General features: G+C 38.0%; 2 protein-coding genes across 9 annotated transcripts in view; one reads left to right on the forward strand and one right to left on the reverse strand.

The window, feature by feature from the left end:
* The window catches only part of col16a1 (collagen, type XVI, alpha 1), a 144,569-nt gene extending 132,237 nt beyond the window's left edge, over positions 1–12,332 (forward strand). For all 8 annotated transcript variants that reach the window (XM_030147680.1, XM_030147681.1, XM_030147683.1 and 5 more), the window contains 8 exons: positions 2,097–2,186; positions 2,324–2,359; positions 2,477–2,521; positions 6,127–6,321; positions 6,552–6,615; positions 6,792–6,968; positions 8,318–8,395; positions 10,459–12,332. In XM_030147680.1, coding sequence (XP_030003540.1) covers positions 2,097–2,186; positions 2,324–2,359; positions 2,477–2,521; positions 6,127–6,321; positions 6,552–6,615; positions 6,792–6,968; positions 8,318–8,395; positions 10,459–10,652 — 879 coding nt within the window. In that variant the 3' untranslated portion in view covers positions 10,653–12,332. The remainder of the gene's footprint in view (positions 1–2,096; positions 2,187–2,323; positions 2,360–2,476; positions 2,522–6,126; positions 6,322–6,551; positions 6,616–6,791; positions 6,969–8,317; positions 8,396–10,458) is intronic.
* Positions 12,333–14,808: 2,476 nt separating this feature from the next.
* Positions 14,809–16,120, reverse strand: part of col9a2 (procollagen, type IX, alpha 2) — a 31,615-nt gene continuing 30,303 nt past the window's right edge. The window contains exon 32 of the mRNA XM_030147740.1: positions 14,809–15,552. Coding sequence (XP_030003600.1) covers positions 15,347–15,552 — 206 coding nt within the window. The 3' untranslated portion in view covers positions 14,809–15,346. The remainder of the gene's footprint in view (positions 15,553–16,120) is intronic.

Raw genomic sequence — 16,120 nt, forward strand, 5'->3', positions numbered from 1 at the left:
GCGAAGAAATAATGCAGAAAGGTGACTATAGATAAGGGTAACCTATTTTCCTTTAAATATTTACAAGCTTGAATTAATATGCCTCAAGGAAAGTGAACAAATTAATATTTTCAACTCTTTGTGTGTTATTGTGTGAAAATACAAATTTTTAATTGTTCTGGTGCAAACAGAGGTGATACAATACAACAGCGCTGTTCCACTACTTGGTACTGGCTCAACTTATCTCAACTACTTTTCAATTTATGGATTTCCATTCACCAAATATTTTGTAGGCTCATGCCCACTGAGTTTAAACTAAACTGAGGCATTATTAAAGCAGCATATGACATTTGTCACCAATTTTTCATCAAATCTGTAAAACCCGAATCTTCTGTTAGTCTTTGCGTGATTATGCACCTGAATCCCTTCCCTCATGGTGAACAACTTCAAAGTGTACTCCATCACAAGCCATCAATTTGTTTATGTACCAAACCTAAACCAAACCGTCACTGAGGCCTTTTCGGAATTCCACATAGCAGCAAGAAGCAATGAAGCCGTTTCCGTATTTGTTGCCGCTGCAGCCATACTGCGGCTGCGTGGAATTCCCATTCCCACAATGCAGTTCTCAACAAAATTTCCAAAAAGGCCTGAGTGACATATCAGTTTGGTATGTAAACAAACAGACGGTTTGTGGTGGAGTACACTTCAAAGTTGTTCACCGGGAGGAAAGTGATTCAGGTGCGTAATCATGGAAAGACTAACAGATTCGGGATACATAGGCTATTAGTCAGGTTTTACAAATTTGATGAAAAATTGATGGCAAACATTATACGCAGCTTTAAAAACTGGATTTGAAAAAAACTGTATTTGCATTTGTTATTTGCCAGAAAGAATTGTCTCATCCTTGTTCACATTTCACAAAACAGCTCACACAGCTCTGTCTTTTGGAACCTTTGATCTGTTTTTTTCTGTGTCATTCAAAACTTTGAGTCAAGTTAACTCATATTGTGGCACATCTGAGAAAATGTTACCAAATCTTTCTTTTAGTTGATTTTTTTCCCTTTTCCTTGGCTCCTTTTTATACTGTGGTCAAAAGGTAGAATCGGCACAGTCTCTAATGATTGGAGTAAATTATATTTTACCATATAAAATTTGACAAAATTAGCAGTAGAAAATCTGAACAGCATGAGTTCAAAATTGAAGCGGAAAAATCAAGCAGAAAAACTATGAGTAGACTGGAGGTAATTACAGTATTTGACATTATATATCTGCAGAGTGACTATTACACATTCATATGTCACGGTGACACTTGGCAAACAATTTTCTTACATGGGTTTTGTCGAATACTGGGTTCTGATTGGTCCATACTGTTGCCATGGCGACAGTTCTGATCATTGACTCTGGAGAGGATTGTTAAATCACTTTACATACCAAGTATCAAGAAAAGCTTTTCTTCAATATCCTCTATTATTCCTTGAGGTCTTGTGTTGCAGTAAAGACAACAGCAGTTTCAAGAAAAAAAAAAAAAGGGGAAGACTTCCTTTAAGAACAGTTATCTTTGTTTTGTTTTGCTTTTTCTAAACAGAGAACTTATATGGAACGTATGTATCTTAAATTTCATGTATTACCATTGTTGATTTTTCAGACATGGTATACAAATATGCTTAGAAGTCTGTTGTAAAGTATCTTTCCAAATGAAAAAAATTAAATTATATAAAAAAAGAAGACAACAGCAGTTTCATGCAGCGTCACCATGACAACCAGCTATGCTAAGTGGAAAACAAAGCACCTGGTACCGAGACGTAGAATCAAGTTGTATTGATGCCACATGGTGGAAAGGCACTTTAGACTTAGACTCAAACTTAGACAAACTTTTTTTGATCCACAAGGGAAGTTACTTGGTTACAATAGCTCATGCATATAGAAAAACACTCTTGAAAAAAACAAAAAAAGGAAAGTAAGTGTGAAGAGATTAAAGCAATAAATAAAATAAATAGAATACACTAATAAAGCAGAAAAAAATACAAGATTTGCATACAAATCTACAGGAAATAGAAGTAAATATACAATATATACATACACACTTTAACAAAAAGCTGAATTCTCTCTCTTTGAAGGGTATAAAAGGAGATAAGGGTCAAGCCGGTGAAAGGGGTCTCCCAGGTATGGTAGGACCCCCAGGACCACCCGGACACCCAGGCGCTTTGGTTAGTTCCGTTCAGTATCCTTCAGTGCATCTGAGCTCATTCTGAATTTTACCTTCTTAAAGGGAGTAAATGAATAGTGCCAGCCTGCCAATATATCTCACTTAACCTTTTTTTCCTGCTTTGTCTTTGTCTTTTAGGGCGAGCCTGGCAGTGATGGCGCTGCTGGTAAAGATGTGAGTAATGTCTGGGTGTGGTGTTTGTCCCCATTAAAGTATAATGGAGACATCGATCTGGTGATGTGTACATATTTCATCCCTTTGATGAATGTGTCTTTTTTTTGTTTCTGACAGGGAGCGCCAGGCTTACCAGGGGACAACGGGCAGCCAGGTCAGAAGGTAAAAGCGGACTCAGCATGGCACAGAATAATACGCGAGTGTGTGTTGCCACGCAGGAACATCACGCCCCAGCCATCCATTACTCCCTGCAGACTGTCTGAATACAGAGAGATGCGCACTTTTTCCTGTTTCTTTTAGCTCCGGGAGGCTCAGGTCGACACTCTCGCTCTCCCCTTTTTCTGCCCGCTCAGCACCCGCACTTAACACAGTCATCAGTTCACTAACCCTCCGACCCTCCCACTGACACCCTCCATCCTCCTCACCTCACTTCACCCTTTTCCAAACTGGCAGCCGGCCGCATTTGGTAGCCTCCTGTAGCTGGAGCCTGTTGGATTTCTCCTTAGGCGCAGGCTTACAGTAGGTGGATACAGTGATAAAGTTATTCTCTGCCTCTGGGATAATGCTATTAAGCATGAGGGGAGATGCTAGATGAGGCTATTTGTCACGCTGACAGGACGGCATTGTCAGGGTTTTAGCTGCACAGAAGAGGAGAACAGAGGAGAAAGACAAGAACGGACTTCTCTATTCTCCCTCTTCTCTATTTCAAGAGCCGGTTGTCTGTCGGTGACATGTAAACATTAGACGTCCATTATGGGCTGCTTTGTCCTCGATAAATCACTGTCGCTAATGTAGCATAGCTTCTTTTTGACTGTATTGACTTATACTGAAAGGTGGGCATTGCTGCTATTATATAGACATGGACCAAAAGCTGTCGTAACGGAACAACCTCTGTTCTGACGTACTTAATTATCTATATGTGAGTGCTAAATTATGCAAAAATAATTACAGGGATAGAAGCAAAGACCATAGTAGTGATAAATGATTCAAGTCGGGGAAAGATCATTAGTTGCAGGCCTTTTTTTTTTTGCATCAATTCCAAACAGATCGGTGGAATCAAAAATGCACGTAAAAACAGAAAGATGAAGAAAGTGAAAATGTGATGCTTATTTGGTTAACCCTTTAACCCCTGAGAATTATTTCAGCGACTGTTTCAGGGTCATAATAGCTGCTTGTGTTCCTTTTCTTCAGTGGTTTTGCTTTGCTGTGTGTTTTAGGGTCAAAACAGGGTGGAGTAAATGGAAGTTTTATTTTATTTTTATTACATAAGGCATTCAGAATGTGCATCAATAAGAGATTTAGGACATTGATGATGAACTGTAAACCAAGGTTATTATCGTCAACGAAAACTAATGAAATGACAAAAGCTAGAATTGAAAAAACATTTTTGGTAACTGAAATTAATAAAAACTCTAATTAAAAGGAAAAACGATAACTGAAACTGTATTGCGTGCTTACGAAACTAAAACGTATAACAATTATGGATAAAATTCCCTTCGTTTTCATCTTTGTCAATATCGGATTGATATGAAATCAATTTATGTTACTCGAGCAATTTTAGCTTATGGCACTTCACGGTCCGTCACTTCTCATCACTTGACGTTTAGAGTCGGCTTCTCGTGCCCACTCTACCTGGAAACATGGAGACTAAAGTTGGGAGAAAGCAGCAGAGTCCTGTATGGGATTTATTTAAATAAGATGGCGAGGAAGATAAAAGATGGAAAAAAGTAAAACTAATACTAAAACGAAGCATTTAGAAAAAAACTATACTAATAAAAACTAGCAAACCTGCTCTAAAAACTAATTAAAATTAACTGAATTAGAGGGGGAAAAAAAAGTCAAAACTAAATTTAACTATAATGAAAAATCCAAAACTATTATAACCTTTCTGTGAACTGGAACACACTGAACAACAACTATTTGAATTTGGACTCAGTAGCTTTTGTTTTGAGGCTCTTTTTTTCTAAATCAGTCCAGCTGCTTTTTGCCACCTGGTTGAACTCCAAAAAGTAGTTACACGGTGAAAACTCAGTAAAAACACAGGCAAAAAAAAATAAAGGAAAATCACGATAACACTGGAAACAACAGGAAAAACAAAAAAACAACAAGGAAAATGATGTAAAAAAAAAAAAAAAAAAAAAACCATCTATTTTTATAGTGAGTCAGTTTCACTCAATGCTCTGTGTTTTACCCCCCATTTCACAGATGGTGGCGGTGGGGGGGGCACTGATGTTTATGGAAAGAACAAGGTTTATTCTATGAGCATGTTTTGAAAGCTTCCTTATTGCGCCAACGGTTGAATTTTTATGAATATTTAAAATACATCATACATTCAGAACGCTCACCACACACTTCAGGGGTTAAAGGGTTAAATTCATTGGAGTCCATTCATGCCTTTCAAGTCCTCACCACACTTCAGAGTGTTATGGCAGAGGCCGCTCAGGATGATGAGAGAAAAACTTGTGATGATGTGAAGTGATGATGCAAAACTGATGTCAAGAGGTGACTGTAAACAGGATTTGGCACAAAAGCAGCATCCAGGAAAAGCAAATAAGGGGCAGAGAAGCGGCAATTTGCTGTCGGTTGTGTAAGAAAATCATTAAAAGTTTTTTTTTTTTGTGCAACTCAAAAAACATAGGGAAACATTCAGGTGCTTCAAAGAATTTCTGTGTGAAGTATTTGACTCCATTTCTAAAATCTTCATATTGACTTGTAGTACAGAATAGACTTTAAAGTGTTGCTCAGGTCAACGAGAAGAGTCCAAACTAAACACAGCGATGCATCGTTCAGCTGATTATCTGCACACAACTGGAACAAACTACCAGCACAGTCTAGACTTTCCCCACAGGTAGACTATTGTAAATCCAGGTTAAAAACACTTCTCCCCTCCCACCTATGATTAAACTATAAATCCTGGACTATTTGTTATTTCACTTTAATTCCCTGCTCTAGTACTGTCTTTGATCGTACGAATAATTCTTTCAGCTCATTATTCTCACTATTTTAAGTGCTTGGTATTCTTTACATCTTTTTCTGCATGAACAATCTGCACTTTTTGTATTTATTTTCCATTTGATTTAGCTTTTTTCAGGGTTCGTACACGTGCTTGAAATCATTAAAAATGCTGAAGTTTTAAGGTTGTGTTTTAAAATTTTAACTCTGTGATGTGTTTTTTTTTTTGTCTCGGTGCGAGTGTGTCTGAAGAACGCCAAGTGGCTTCCCTTTTCTGGATAAAACTTTGTGTTTTCCTTTAATTTCTAAACTTTTTGCTGTTATGAAACATAATTTTAGACGTTTATGTCATAAAACAATGTACATCACTGATAAAAAGTGAAAAAAATAATCATGATTATATGTATTCCTGTCTATATGTATTTTACCCCAGTGATAAGGTGCTGTGCTGGAAAATTTGACAATGACCCTTAGAAGTGACTGAAAAGTGCTTGAATTTGACCTTAAAAATGTAGGAACCCTGTTTTAAATGCAAAGCACATTGAATTGCCTTTGTGTAACAGTGTGCTATTCAGATGAACTTGTCATTCCTCCACAAAAATAATCCACATTGACCCTAGCGACCCTAATGTTTTCTGCACTTGCGGCACTTGTGGATTATATTTGATTTGCTTACCTTGATTTTATGTACTTATGCAAATATTCAAATATGTCAGCATAGTGATGAATGAGAATAATTGTATGTAGCAGTAGCACTAGTTTCATTTCCAGTACCAGAACCATTACCTGTGTGTCTCCCTCCCTTTTTCTCCCAGGGAGAGCCAGGGGCCCAAGGCCAGAGGGGGCTTCCAGGGGAGAGAGGTAGGCCAGGGCCCCCCGGTGGTGGAGGATATCACTCTAAGGATGCACAGCCCATCATTGGCCCAGTGGGACCCAGAGGGGAACGGGGAAGCCCAGGCTCAGAGGGTCCCCCTGGGCTTCCTGGACCTCCAGGATCCCCAGGAAATGATGTGAGATATTATAAAAGTTTTATTTAAAGCACATTAACTTGATGTTTTTTTTTCATTTTTAACTTTTACATCAGCTCCAAATTATACAAAATGAGAGTTGGTGACACATGTACAGTAGCCAGAGGCGCTTACGAGCTCCATCTGCTCTTGTAAATAATGAATTTTTTAATTATCTCCACTGATTAATGTTTGCCCCTTTTAATTCCTCTCCTTCTCCTCACCTTCCAAAGGCTGTGGTTAATTATGATGAAATCAGGAACTTCATCCGCCAGCAGGTCATCAAGATCTTTGATGGTGAGGGCACACACTAATCTCTGGAACGCATTTGTTTGTGAATGTTTACTGAGTATAATGCAACAGTTTCCAGACACAGAAGCAGCATCTTCTCTGTCAAAACATTGTTTTACATTTCCTCTGTTTCCTTCCCTGAAGAAACATTTGCCTTTTTATTGCTCATGTTCTTTCCCCAGAGAGAATGGCCTACTACATGTCTCGCATGCAGATGCCTGTAGAGATGGTGGCATCCCCAGGTCGACCAGGGCCCCCAGGGAAAGATGGCACTCCAGGTAATCCAGGGGCCCCAGGGGCTCCTGGAATGCCGGGACAGATCGGCCGACAAGGCCGACCAGGAGGACAAGGCCTCCCCGGTGAGAAATCTTTTATAGATTTAAAAAGAACTAGTGCGTTGACCCGTGGGGATCCATGGGTTCTAGATGTGGTAGTTTTTATGCTGTTGTTTATTCATACATGCAGGACTGCATTTGTCCACCAGTCACCACCAAAGTGTTCTGGCCATAGCAACATGATTGTAAGGCTATTGTATTCCAAAATTAATAATATCTCCCAAAATATTGGTCCTATCAACTTGCTGTTTTCACTAGTCTGTTCCTTGACCAAAAATACGTAAGTATGTGAAACTGCAGCAGTCAGCTCTGTCTGGATTTTGTGTGAATCCCCAGACACACACACACATACACACATGCACACAGAGGCCACTTGGCTTTTATTATATAGATACTTAGTTTTATTAAGTTCACTTATGTATATGTTTACACGTGAGTTTACTTTTGTACTGTAACTATAATACGACTCTATGATGAACTAAGTTATAGTTTGGTTCACTCTTTAGTTTATCCAGGTACATTTGGAAGTATGCCATAAGTAAATCAATGTATATGCATGTCATAATAAACTTTATAGTTTAACAAATAATACTTTTAGTATTTTTAGATGAATATAACCTTAGAGTTTAAAACTATACTTATTTTGTTCTGCAACTCTATTGTGAAACACAAGTGAACCCATAGGGTTACATATTACACTGTTGCCCATAACGTTGGAACAAAATATGTCGTCTTCTTCTGAAATGACTGTGACAATCTGATTTATTCTTAATAGATAAAGTGTAAATGGGACTCAGTAGTTGGTCAAAGGTAATTACTAATGTGTATGAATAGGAATAAAAAGAAGAATGTGTCTGAAATCAAAATTATTTCAACTTTATGGGCAACAGTATGTATACAGATAGCCCAGTCTTCTGCCTTATTACCCTGGCACGTTGTCAATCAAATCTGTCAAGGGCTTTTTACTCTTTATGTACTCTTTCCTGAATTATTCCTTTCTATAGTTGACTTTTTACATTAAAGCTGAACATATAATTTTGTAATAAAATATGTAAAACATATGCTGAAGAAGAATCTAGTATGTGAATGCTATCAAGCACAAATACAACTAAAAGTCAAAAGTTTTGTTAATCTTTCTACATATGGTAACAGTACTTATCTACACTTTTCTTAACTATATCTCAGTGAAGTGGTCAGATACTCTTTGTTTTTAGCTGTGTATAATTCTGAGAAATACCTCCTGTGAGTTCATAAACATCAGACCTAAAGCCTACTCTGTGCTCTTTAAAAAAGCCCCTTTGAACACATGTTTATACAGGGGTGACAGTAATGAAGATGTCACATGGTTAAAATGTGTTGTTGTTTGTCTGTAGGACCACGAGGACCCCAGGGAGAGAAAGGAGACAAAGGAGTTGGTGAGATGGGAGATGTCGGACCTCCAGGTGCACCAGGTAATGTCAGCATGTTTGTCACTTTTCACTATGATTAGAAGCCATTGGTCACAGCCGCAGCACAGTGTGTCTTATATTATGTGAGCTTATCGTTTATGAAGTTTTCTTTGTTTTACTTCCACTGTCACATTTCTGCCGTCACACTTTGTCAAGACACGTACATCTGCAGCAGTCATCTGCCATTTACCCGTACCGCTTGCAATCTGCACCTGATGCTCAATCCTTCTGGCAGAATTGGCTACAGTTTCATCATTTCATCATATAAATGATGCAAATTGCTTACAATGTTTGTGCTGGTGTTGATTGCCAGCCGGATGAGAGTAATTTAGCCTCATTTTTTAATTGGCTTAACTGAAATAAATTTTTTTTTTTGAATTATCACAGAGTTCAGATAGCAATGGCTAAATTAGCGAAGCCGCACCTGCAGTCGTGTTTATTTAGTTTTCATTTATAAGTCGTTTAGTGTGAACTGACCATGCATACATTATATGATTAAGACTGATGGGGTTTTTTTTGTTGTTTTTGGAAAAAATGAAAATCATTCATCAGTAGATGTGTGCATTACAGAAGTGCCACTGTCATTTAAATAAGTAATTAAAAAAAGTTAGTTCTGCCAGTTGTTTACTTCGTATCTCAGAATAAATGACTTGTTGAAGTACTGAGTCAGTATTTGGAGAAAATATTTCAATATTTTGAGAAAATGTAATCATATTGAAATAGTAATCTGTAGGGGTTTTTTCCTGTTATTTTGAGATACAAGTCCAATTTTAGAAGGTTTCATATGAATTTGAGAAAATAAATTTCATATACTAGTCATTACTTTGATAACGTTCATTATTTCATTGAACCAGTGTGTTTACTTTGTGGAAATCTCTCATTGACTCGTAAGTGTAACGTAGTATCTCAGCTTTGTTAATAAAGTTTCTAATTATAATGGGTTGGTAAGTCCTATTATATCATCATCATAATCACTGTCATCAACATAACTTGGCTTCCATATACTTTAATAAGATAATCTAAGATAAGATAAGATAAGGTAAGACAAGATAAGAGAATTTATTGTCATTGTACTTTCATACAATAAAATTTGGATGCACACAAGGCACAATCATTTTTTACAGTCGGTCAGTTAAAGGTGCTGGAGACTTTCGTGACCAATTTTTCATCAAATCTGTCAAACCTCAGTCCTATCCTCAGTGTCACGAATCTTAAGTCTTTCTGTGATTACTCACCTGAATCTCTTGCATTACAGTGAACAACTTCAAAGTGTCATCCACGATAAACAAACCATGTGTTTACAAACGAGCCGGGAGGTCACTCAGGCATCTTCGGAATTTTGTTGCGACGTGCATTGTGGGAAGCGAAGGCTCGCGCAGCCAGCGGCAGCTGCTGAGGACACGATCGGAAACGGCAGGAACTCCCTTCCTTCTATGCATATTCCTCCAGCCGTTTCCATGTGTTTTTTTCATCCATATAATACCATATGGTCGCGCTGCTGCTGTCAGGTGGCTGTGCGAATCTCCGTTTCCCACAATGCTCGTCGTGACAAAATTCCGAAGATGCCCAAGTTACTTCCCGGGTCGGTTTGTAAACACACGATTTGTTTATGGTGGATGGCACTTCGAAATTGTTCACTGTGATGCAAGACATTCAGGTGAGTAATCACAGAAAGACTTACAGATTCGTGACACTGAGGATATGACTGAGGTTTGACAGATTTGATGAAAAATTGGTCACGAAAGTCTCCAGCACCTTTAAAGTCAAATATTTCACTTGTTTAACATAAATTAATATGCAATGCAAACACATAATTATTACCTTTTACATTATTATTACCACGATCAGTTATTATTATTATTATTATTATTATTATTATTATTATTATTATTACTATTATCACAATCACATAATTATTACTCTATACATTACATTTATGCTCCATCAATATGCGTTTAGATAATAAAATATTCCTCATGACTAAAAATATGGAGGAAATCTGTAAAAAATAAATAAATAAAAAATTCAGCTATAACATGTATATTCCTCCTGCTTTCTTGCTCCAGGTGTCCCAGGACCCCCAGGTTATGGTAAGATGGGACCCCCAGGTTCTGTTGGCCAGCAGGGCGTTCCTGGAATCCCGGGCCCTCCTGGACCTCCTGGTTCAAAGGGGAAAGACGGTCGGTGTAATCCTGGTGACTGTATGAGCCATCAAGTGGACTACAGCCCCAAGGGCCCCCCTGTCAAGGGCCCCTGGTAGAGGGCCACGCTAACGGAGGAGGAGGGGACTGAAGCAAAAGAGACTACGAGGACAGGAAGCCAAAGATCACCACCTGATGCTATTAAATCTGACCACAAATAAAGCAGCTATGTAACTACCAGATGTACAGGCAGGTGGGATCCAAAATTCACTAAACTTTTCTGAAGCCCCCGTTGGAACCAAAGCCTGCACGAACCACCAGCAGTTCAATGGTATCACTTCACTTTTCTCTCTCAATGACAGTTTTCTGCCATATTACCCATATTACCATCTTTTATTTTGTTCATGTGTCTTTCCCCTCTCCTTCTGTATTTTCAACAGTAACCCCCCGCCCCCCCAAAAAAAAAAAAACATAATCTGCCACTTCCTTGTGTTTCCCTCTCCTGTTTTCTGTTAAAATCATTGGAAAAACAACAGATAATTCCTGTCGCCCTTCTGCTTCTTCTGTCATATCTTTGTTCCATTCACACCAAATCACATTCATAGTTCATCAGTCTGTGTGTCATTTGTTCTTTTCATATTCAATTATATATTCACAATCAGAAAACGAAAAAACGACTCGTTATTTCATTATTCATGTACAAATCAAAAAGTGAGTTTTTCATTCTTTCGATTGTACACACAAATTAAAAATTGGAAATAAGCAAATGGACTAAATGTGGGGTTTCATGTTAACATTTCTGATATCTGATCTGGTTTGACCCGGAGGTTACTGACTTCTTTGTGTGTTGAGCTGGACAGTCGTGGGTTTGCTAGTATTCTGTTTAATGCATTCTGCGGTCATGGAGAATTTTGTGTTATTCAGAGGCAGCAAATTCATTACTATTAAGGAGGACGACATGACAACTGAAAAAATCGGCAGGATCTTCCAGGTATTGTTGTTTTGTTTAGTACAGTGTGGCCATGGTAACCAATCTAAGTAGAAGCCACTTGGCGTAACACACAAAGAAGTCAGTAACTTCTGGGTCACACCAAATCACATATCAAAAATGTCAACACGAAACCTGACATCTGGTCCGTTTGCTGATTTCCAATTTTTAATTTGTGCATTTGATTTTTGATTTGTACATAAATAATGAACTAACAAGTCAGTTTTTCATTTTCCGATTGTGGATTCTCAATTGAATATGAAAAGAACAAATGATACACGGATTTTCATCCCGTGTATTTGTAATATTCTGTCTCAGTGCTCGAAGTGTCATATATATATTTGATTTGTCAGAGACGATGCGTGGCAATGTATTTTAAATCTGTACAAACAGATGTCAAAAACTTGGATTTATACCCTCTTTGATGGATTGACTGTTTTGTATATATTTCTATTTATATATATCTATATATATATATTTTGGGGCTTTTTATACTTTTCTCAAAGGATTTGATAAAAGGCTGTACGTAATAAGCCACATATTTTCCACTGTCAGTGATCATAGAGCCACAGAAATTGCAGAGGGGATATTTTTCTAAGATCTGTTAAGCATTCAAAATGGAATAATGTGGTTAGTAAAAAGCAAATTATTTGTTGACAAAAAAAGGCGTTTACGTGAGGAAAAAAAAAAAGAACGATTGGCTTTTGTAATTATGTTCATTTTGTGCCATTTTACCTCCAGTATTTATGGAAAGCAGCCATTATAAAACATCTCATTTCATTTTGTATTCCAAAGTAGCTCTAATAGCCATCTGTCCACATCACCAGGCACTTGTTTAAGAAAAGATGAGCGATAATTGGGCCCATTCACTGCACGCACTGGTTTTTGCAACACACTGAGCATGGCCACCTTCAGATATACAGATAATGACATTATTCTGATTGAATTAAAAGTATCACAAGCAGCTTTTGCAGTTTTACTCAGTGTTTTTTTTTTACACGTCTAAATGACTTATGAAGATATGTGTCGGTTTATGCAGTTTTAATTCATCAAAATCCTACTTTAATAGGGCACTTGGTGCACTACAAACACTGCTTTATTAGCACAAAGACATGTATTCTAAAGTAAAAACCAAAATGTCTTGTTAAACAGAAAAAAAACTCTGTCAGATGGTTAAGTTTTACTTAGTGACTAATGCAGGGGTGTCAAACTCATTTTAGTTCAGGGGCCACATTCACCCCAATATGATCTCAAGTGGGCCGGATCAGTAAAATAATAACAGTGAAAAAAGTAAAATTATATTATGATAATGTTTACATCTACAACGTTTCCTTAAAAATCTTAATAACATGAACAACTTGAAATGTCTTAAGAAAAACAAGTGCAATTTTAACAATATTCTGCCTCAGTTTATCAGTTTATCATTTACACATGTGCGTTACAGCTTACATTAAAAATACACAAAACATTTAGTATCAAGCAGAATATTGGTAAAATTGCATGTACTTCTCTTAAGACATTTCAAGTTGTTCATATTTGTTCAGGTTATTCACATTTTTTGCAAAAGGATAGTTTATTAATGTAAACATTTTCATGTAATTAGATTTTTTTTTACACTAAAACAAAGATAAAATCTGCAGTTGTCATTATTTATAGGTTACTATGATACTATTTTACTGATCATGTCCCAATTTAGATCTAATTGGTCTGTATGTGGAATCTGAATTAAAATGATTTTTACACCATTGATTGTTAATATCTTCAGTGTCATTCATCCTATGGGCCAGATTGGACCCTTTGGCGGGCCGGACCCCCCCCCCCCCCCCCCCCCCCAGGCCACATGTTTAACACCTGCGCCATAGTGGGTGTTAAAGATAGAAAACAAAAGCCAAATCTAAGCAAATCGTGTGTGTTATAAGCAGTGGATTCCAGATAGACCAAATATTCTCCCATTGTCCTCAGTCTGGGAACCTGCAGAAACTGCTGTTTTACCTGGGCACTGATGAAATCTAGTTTAATATGGGCTGGAACACACAGTATTATACAGGCAAATACTGATTTTTCTTCAAATTACAAACTGCATGACTAATGAAAAACAACCTTGACAAGATTATTTTTCCTCTTTGAAAAACAAGATTCAAGAGGTTTTTTTTTTTTCTTTTTTTTTTTCACTTTCTTAAGTTTCTTTTTTGCAGACTAGTGAGCCGTGGTCATAATTCATTTCTAATAAGGTTATCCATGGGAAATGTTGAGGCTAAAACTGAAAACGGATTAAAATTGCTTTTCATAGAGGCTGTGTTATGCAATTATGTGTGTTTTATCAGATGCTACGTTTCAAACATCAGCACTCTCCGGCCATGTCTGTGTCCTGTATATGCTCATTTCTGTCATGTCAGTCATGTACATATATTCTTTTATGAGGCATTTGAAGAAAAAAAGCAGAATTCTACAAGTGCAGTTGTTACTCTTTGCATAACTATGTGCATGTATCCATTCAAACTAAGGTTTATTCTTTTCTATATAAGTTCATGGCCTTGGGGCAAGAATATTTACAACACCTTTGAAACCATGGAAGTTTATTTACATGCAGGAAGAGATTATTCAATTGATGTTACTAGTGAATAGGAGAAAAAGAAAAAGATAGGGTGCTAAAAGAGAGCCTAGTTCAAGAGATTCTTTTCAGTTCCCCACATGATACATAATAGAAAAACATGAATTTTACAAAAGTTTCCTTTTTATTGGTTTGGGCAAACCTGAACAGCCAGAGAAAAACCCATATTACAGATGATTTATGTATATAAAGAACAATAAATAGCTTCTGTTGATGAAAATAAATCAGTCATTAAATCACTGACACCCTGTGTAAAGTCTACAGTGGCATAGGAAGCACATTCGGACTCTGATTTGGTTTGAAAAAAGTCATTACTTTCTGTAGGAACTTTTTATTACTCACTGAATTCATTAACACAGGATTTTTGTTTGGTGCATATCGTAACCCATTCCTTTTCCTCTACATAATAATCAACACACATTTACAAAGATTTACAGCACTGCATTGTGGGAGATGGGAGTGCCCGTCGGGATATGCTGTTGCCAGGCAACAAGAGGGAGAGATAAAGCTAGTAGTTAGTTTCTAAAATGAGACTTGGGAAGAAAGCGGGGATTGAGGGGAGGGAGAGGAGGGCAATGTACACATGAGGTAAAGCAGGGATTCACTCCACCTTCCAGACGATACTTTCCAAAGCTACAGCACAGGAAGGAGCGTCAGCTTCAACTGCAAACATGTATTGGTCCTTTTTGGTGTGATGTTGTCAGAGGCAGGGTTTTTTTTTAAGCATTAAAACACATCTCATACAAAATATTGCATATATAAAACTATTTAAAGTGACCACGATGTAAAAGAGAAGCACCTTTCACAACTTTTATTTGGTTGGTCCTCAGCTCCTACATACAGAGGTGGAGACAAGGAGATGCAACAGAAATCTGCTCCTCTGTCACTGCTGGAACAGGAATGGGATCTGTGGATGGGACTGGCACTGGCAACATCCAAAACACTAGAGAATTTAGAAGGATGTGGGTGGTTGTGAGCTGCTGTTGTCATGGTGATGTGGGGGATTAAGATCAAAGTTATGTCCCACCAGTCAAAAACTTCAGGTTGTCACATACAGGAGGGGGCCATACATCCAGTCACCGTACTGTTGTCCCCCCCGCCCCTCGTTCTGGATGTTATCCGCCTCAGAAGAGTGGTCTCTCTCCTTCGTTTCCTGCTCTTTCTTTCTTTCTCTCTCCCTCCTCTCTCCCAGCTGCTGATGGAGAGGCAGGTCTCTAAACATTGGGTCCTTTGATCCTTCCTGCTTCCTGTAGTCTGGGTGAGGTGTAAGCTGACGCCGCCAGACACATCGCTGTCTCGCAGAAGCCCGGGAGACCTGGTGGACCCGCCTTACCGGGACGACCGGCCTCTCCGGCCGCTCCCTGAGGTCCACTCTCACCGGGCCTGCCATCCCGAGCCACGCCGTCAACACCAGGAGGACCTGAGGACGCAACAGAGGACTGAAAACTGGAACTCCAGGTGTACAAGTACTGAGGGGAATTTAAGAAGAACTGAGCAATGGAACTAAAAACAGAGTAAAAGAAGCTTTGTTTTTATTTCCCTCCACTCTTAAAGGTTCAATAAGTAATATTTGAGCTGATGTTAGCTAACTCCGATTTCCAGGCTAACAGTTCTGTCAGTTGCCTACATCCATGATAAAAGCCTGTACCGTGGTTTCGTTGTAAAGGACAGTTTATTTACTAAAGTCTTACACTTATTTTCAGATTCTCTTCTACTCTTCTACAGCAGCTACATTACATTACATTACAATAGCAATTATGATGATTATGATTATGATTAGCTTAGATATGTTGGCTAATGTCAACAAAGATCAGGTCCTAGCACAAACCGAAACTGCATGTGCAAATCTTACAAACTGAACATTTAATGGTTCATGGTAAACATCCAAAACTGTCATAATCTTATTGATTATGACAGTTTTGGATGTTTAATGCACAGTGGTTTTCTAAATCATGTTTGACATTGTCTTCCTCTTTTCAACCTATCAA

The sequence above is a fragment of the Sphaeramia orbicularis genome, chromosome 11 (genome assembly GCF_902148855.1).
Source record: "Sphaeramia orbicularis chromosome 11, fSphaOr1.1, whole genome shotgun sequence".
Classification (NCBI taxonomy): domain Eukaryota; kingdom Metazoa; phylum Chordata; class Actinopteri; order Kurtiformes; family Apogonidae; genus Sphaeramia; species Sphaeramia orbicularis.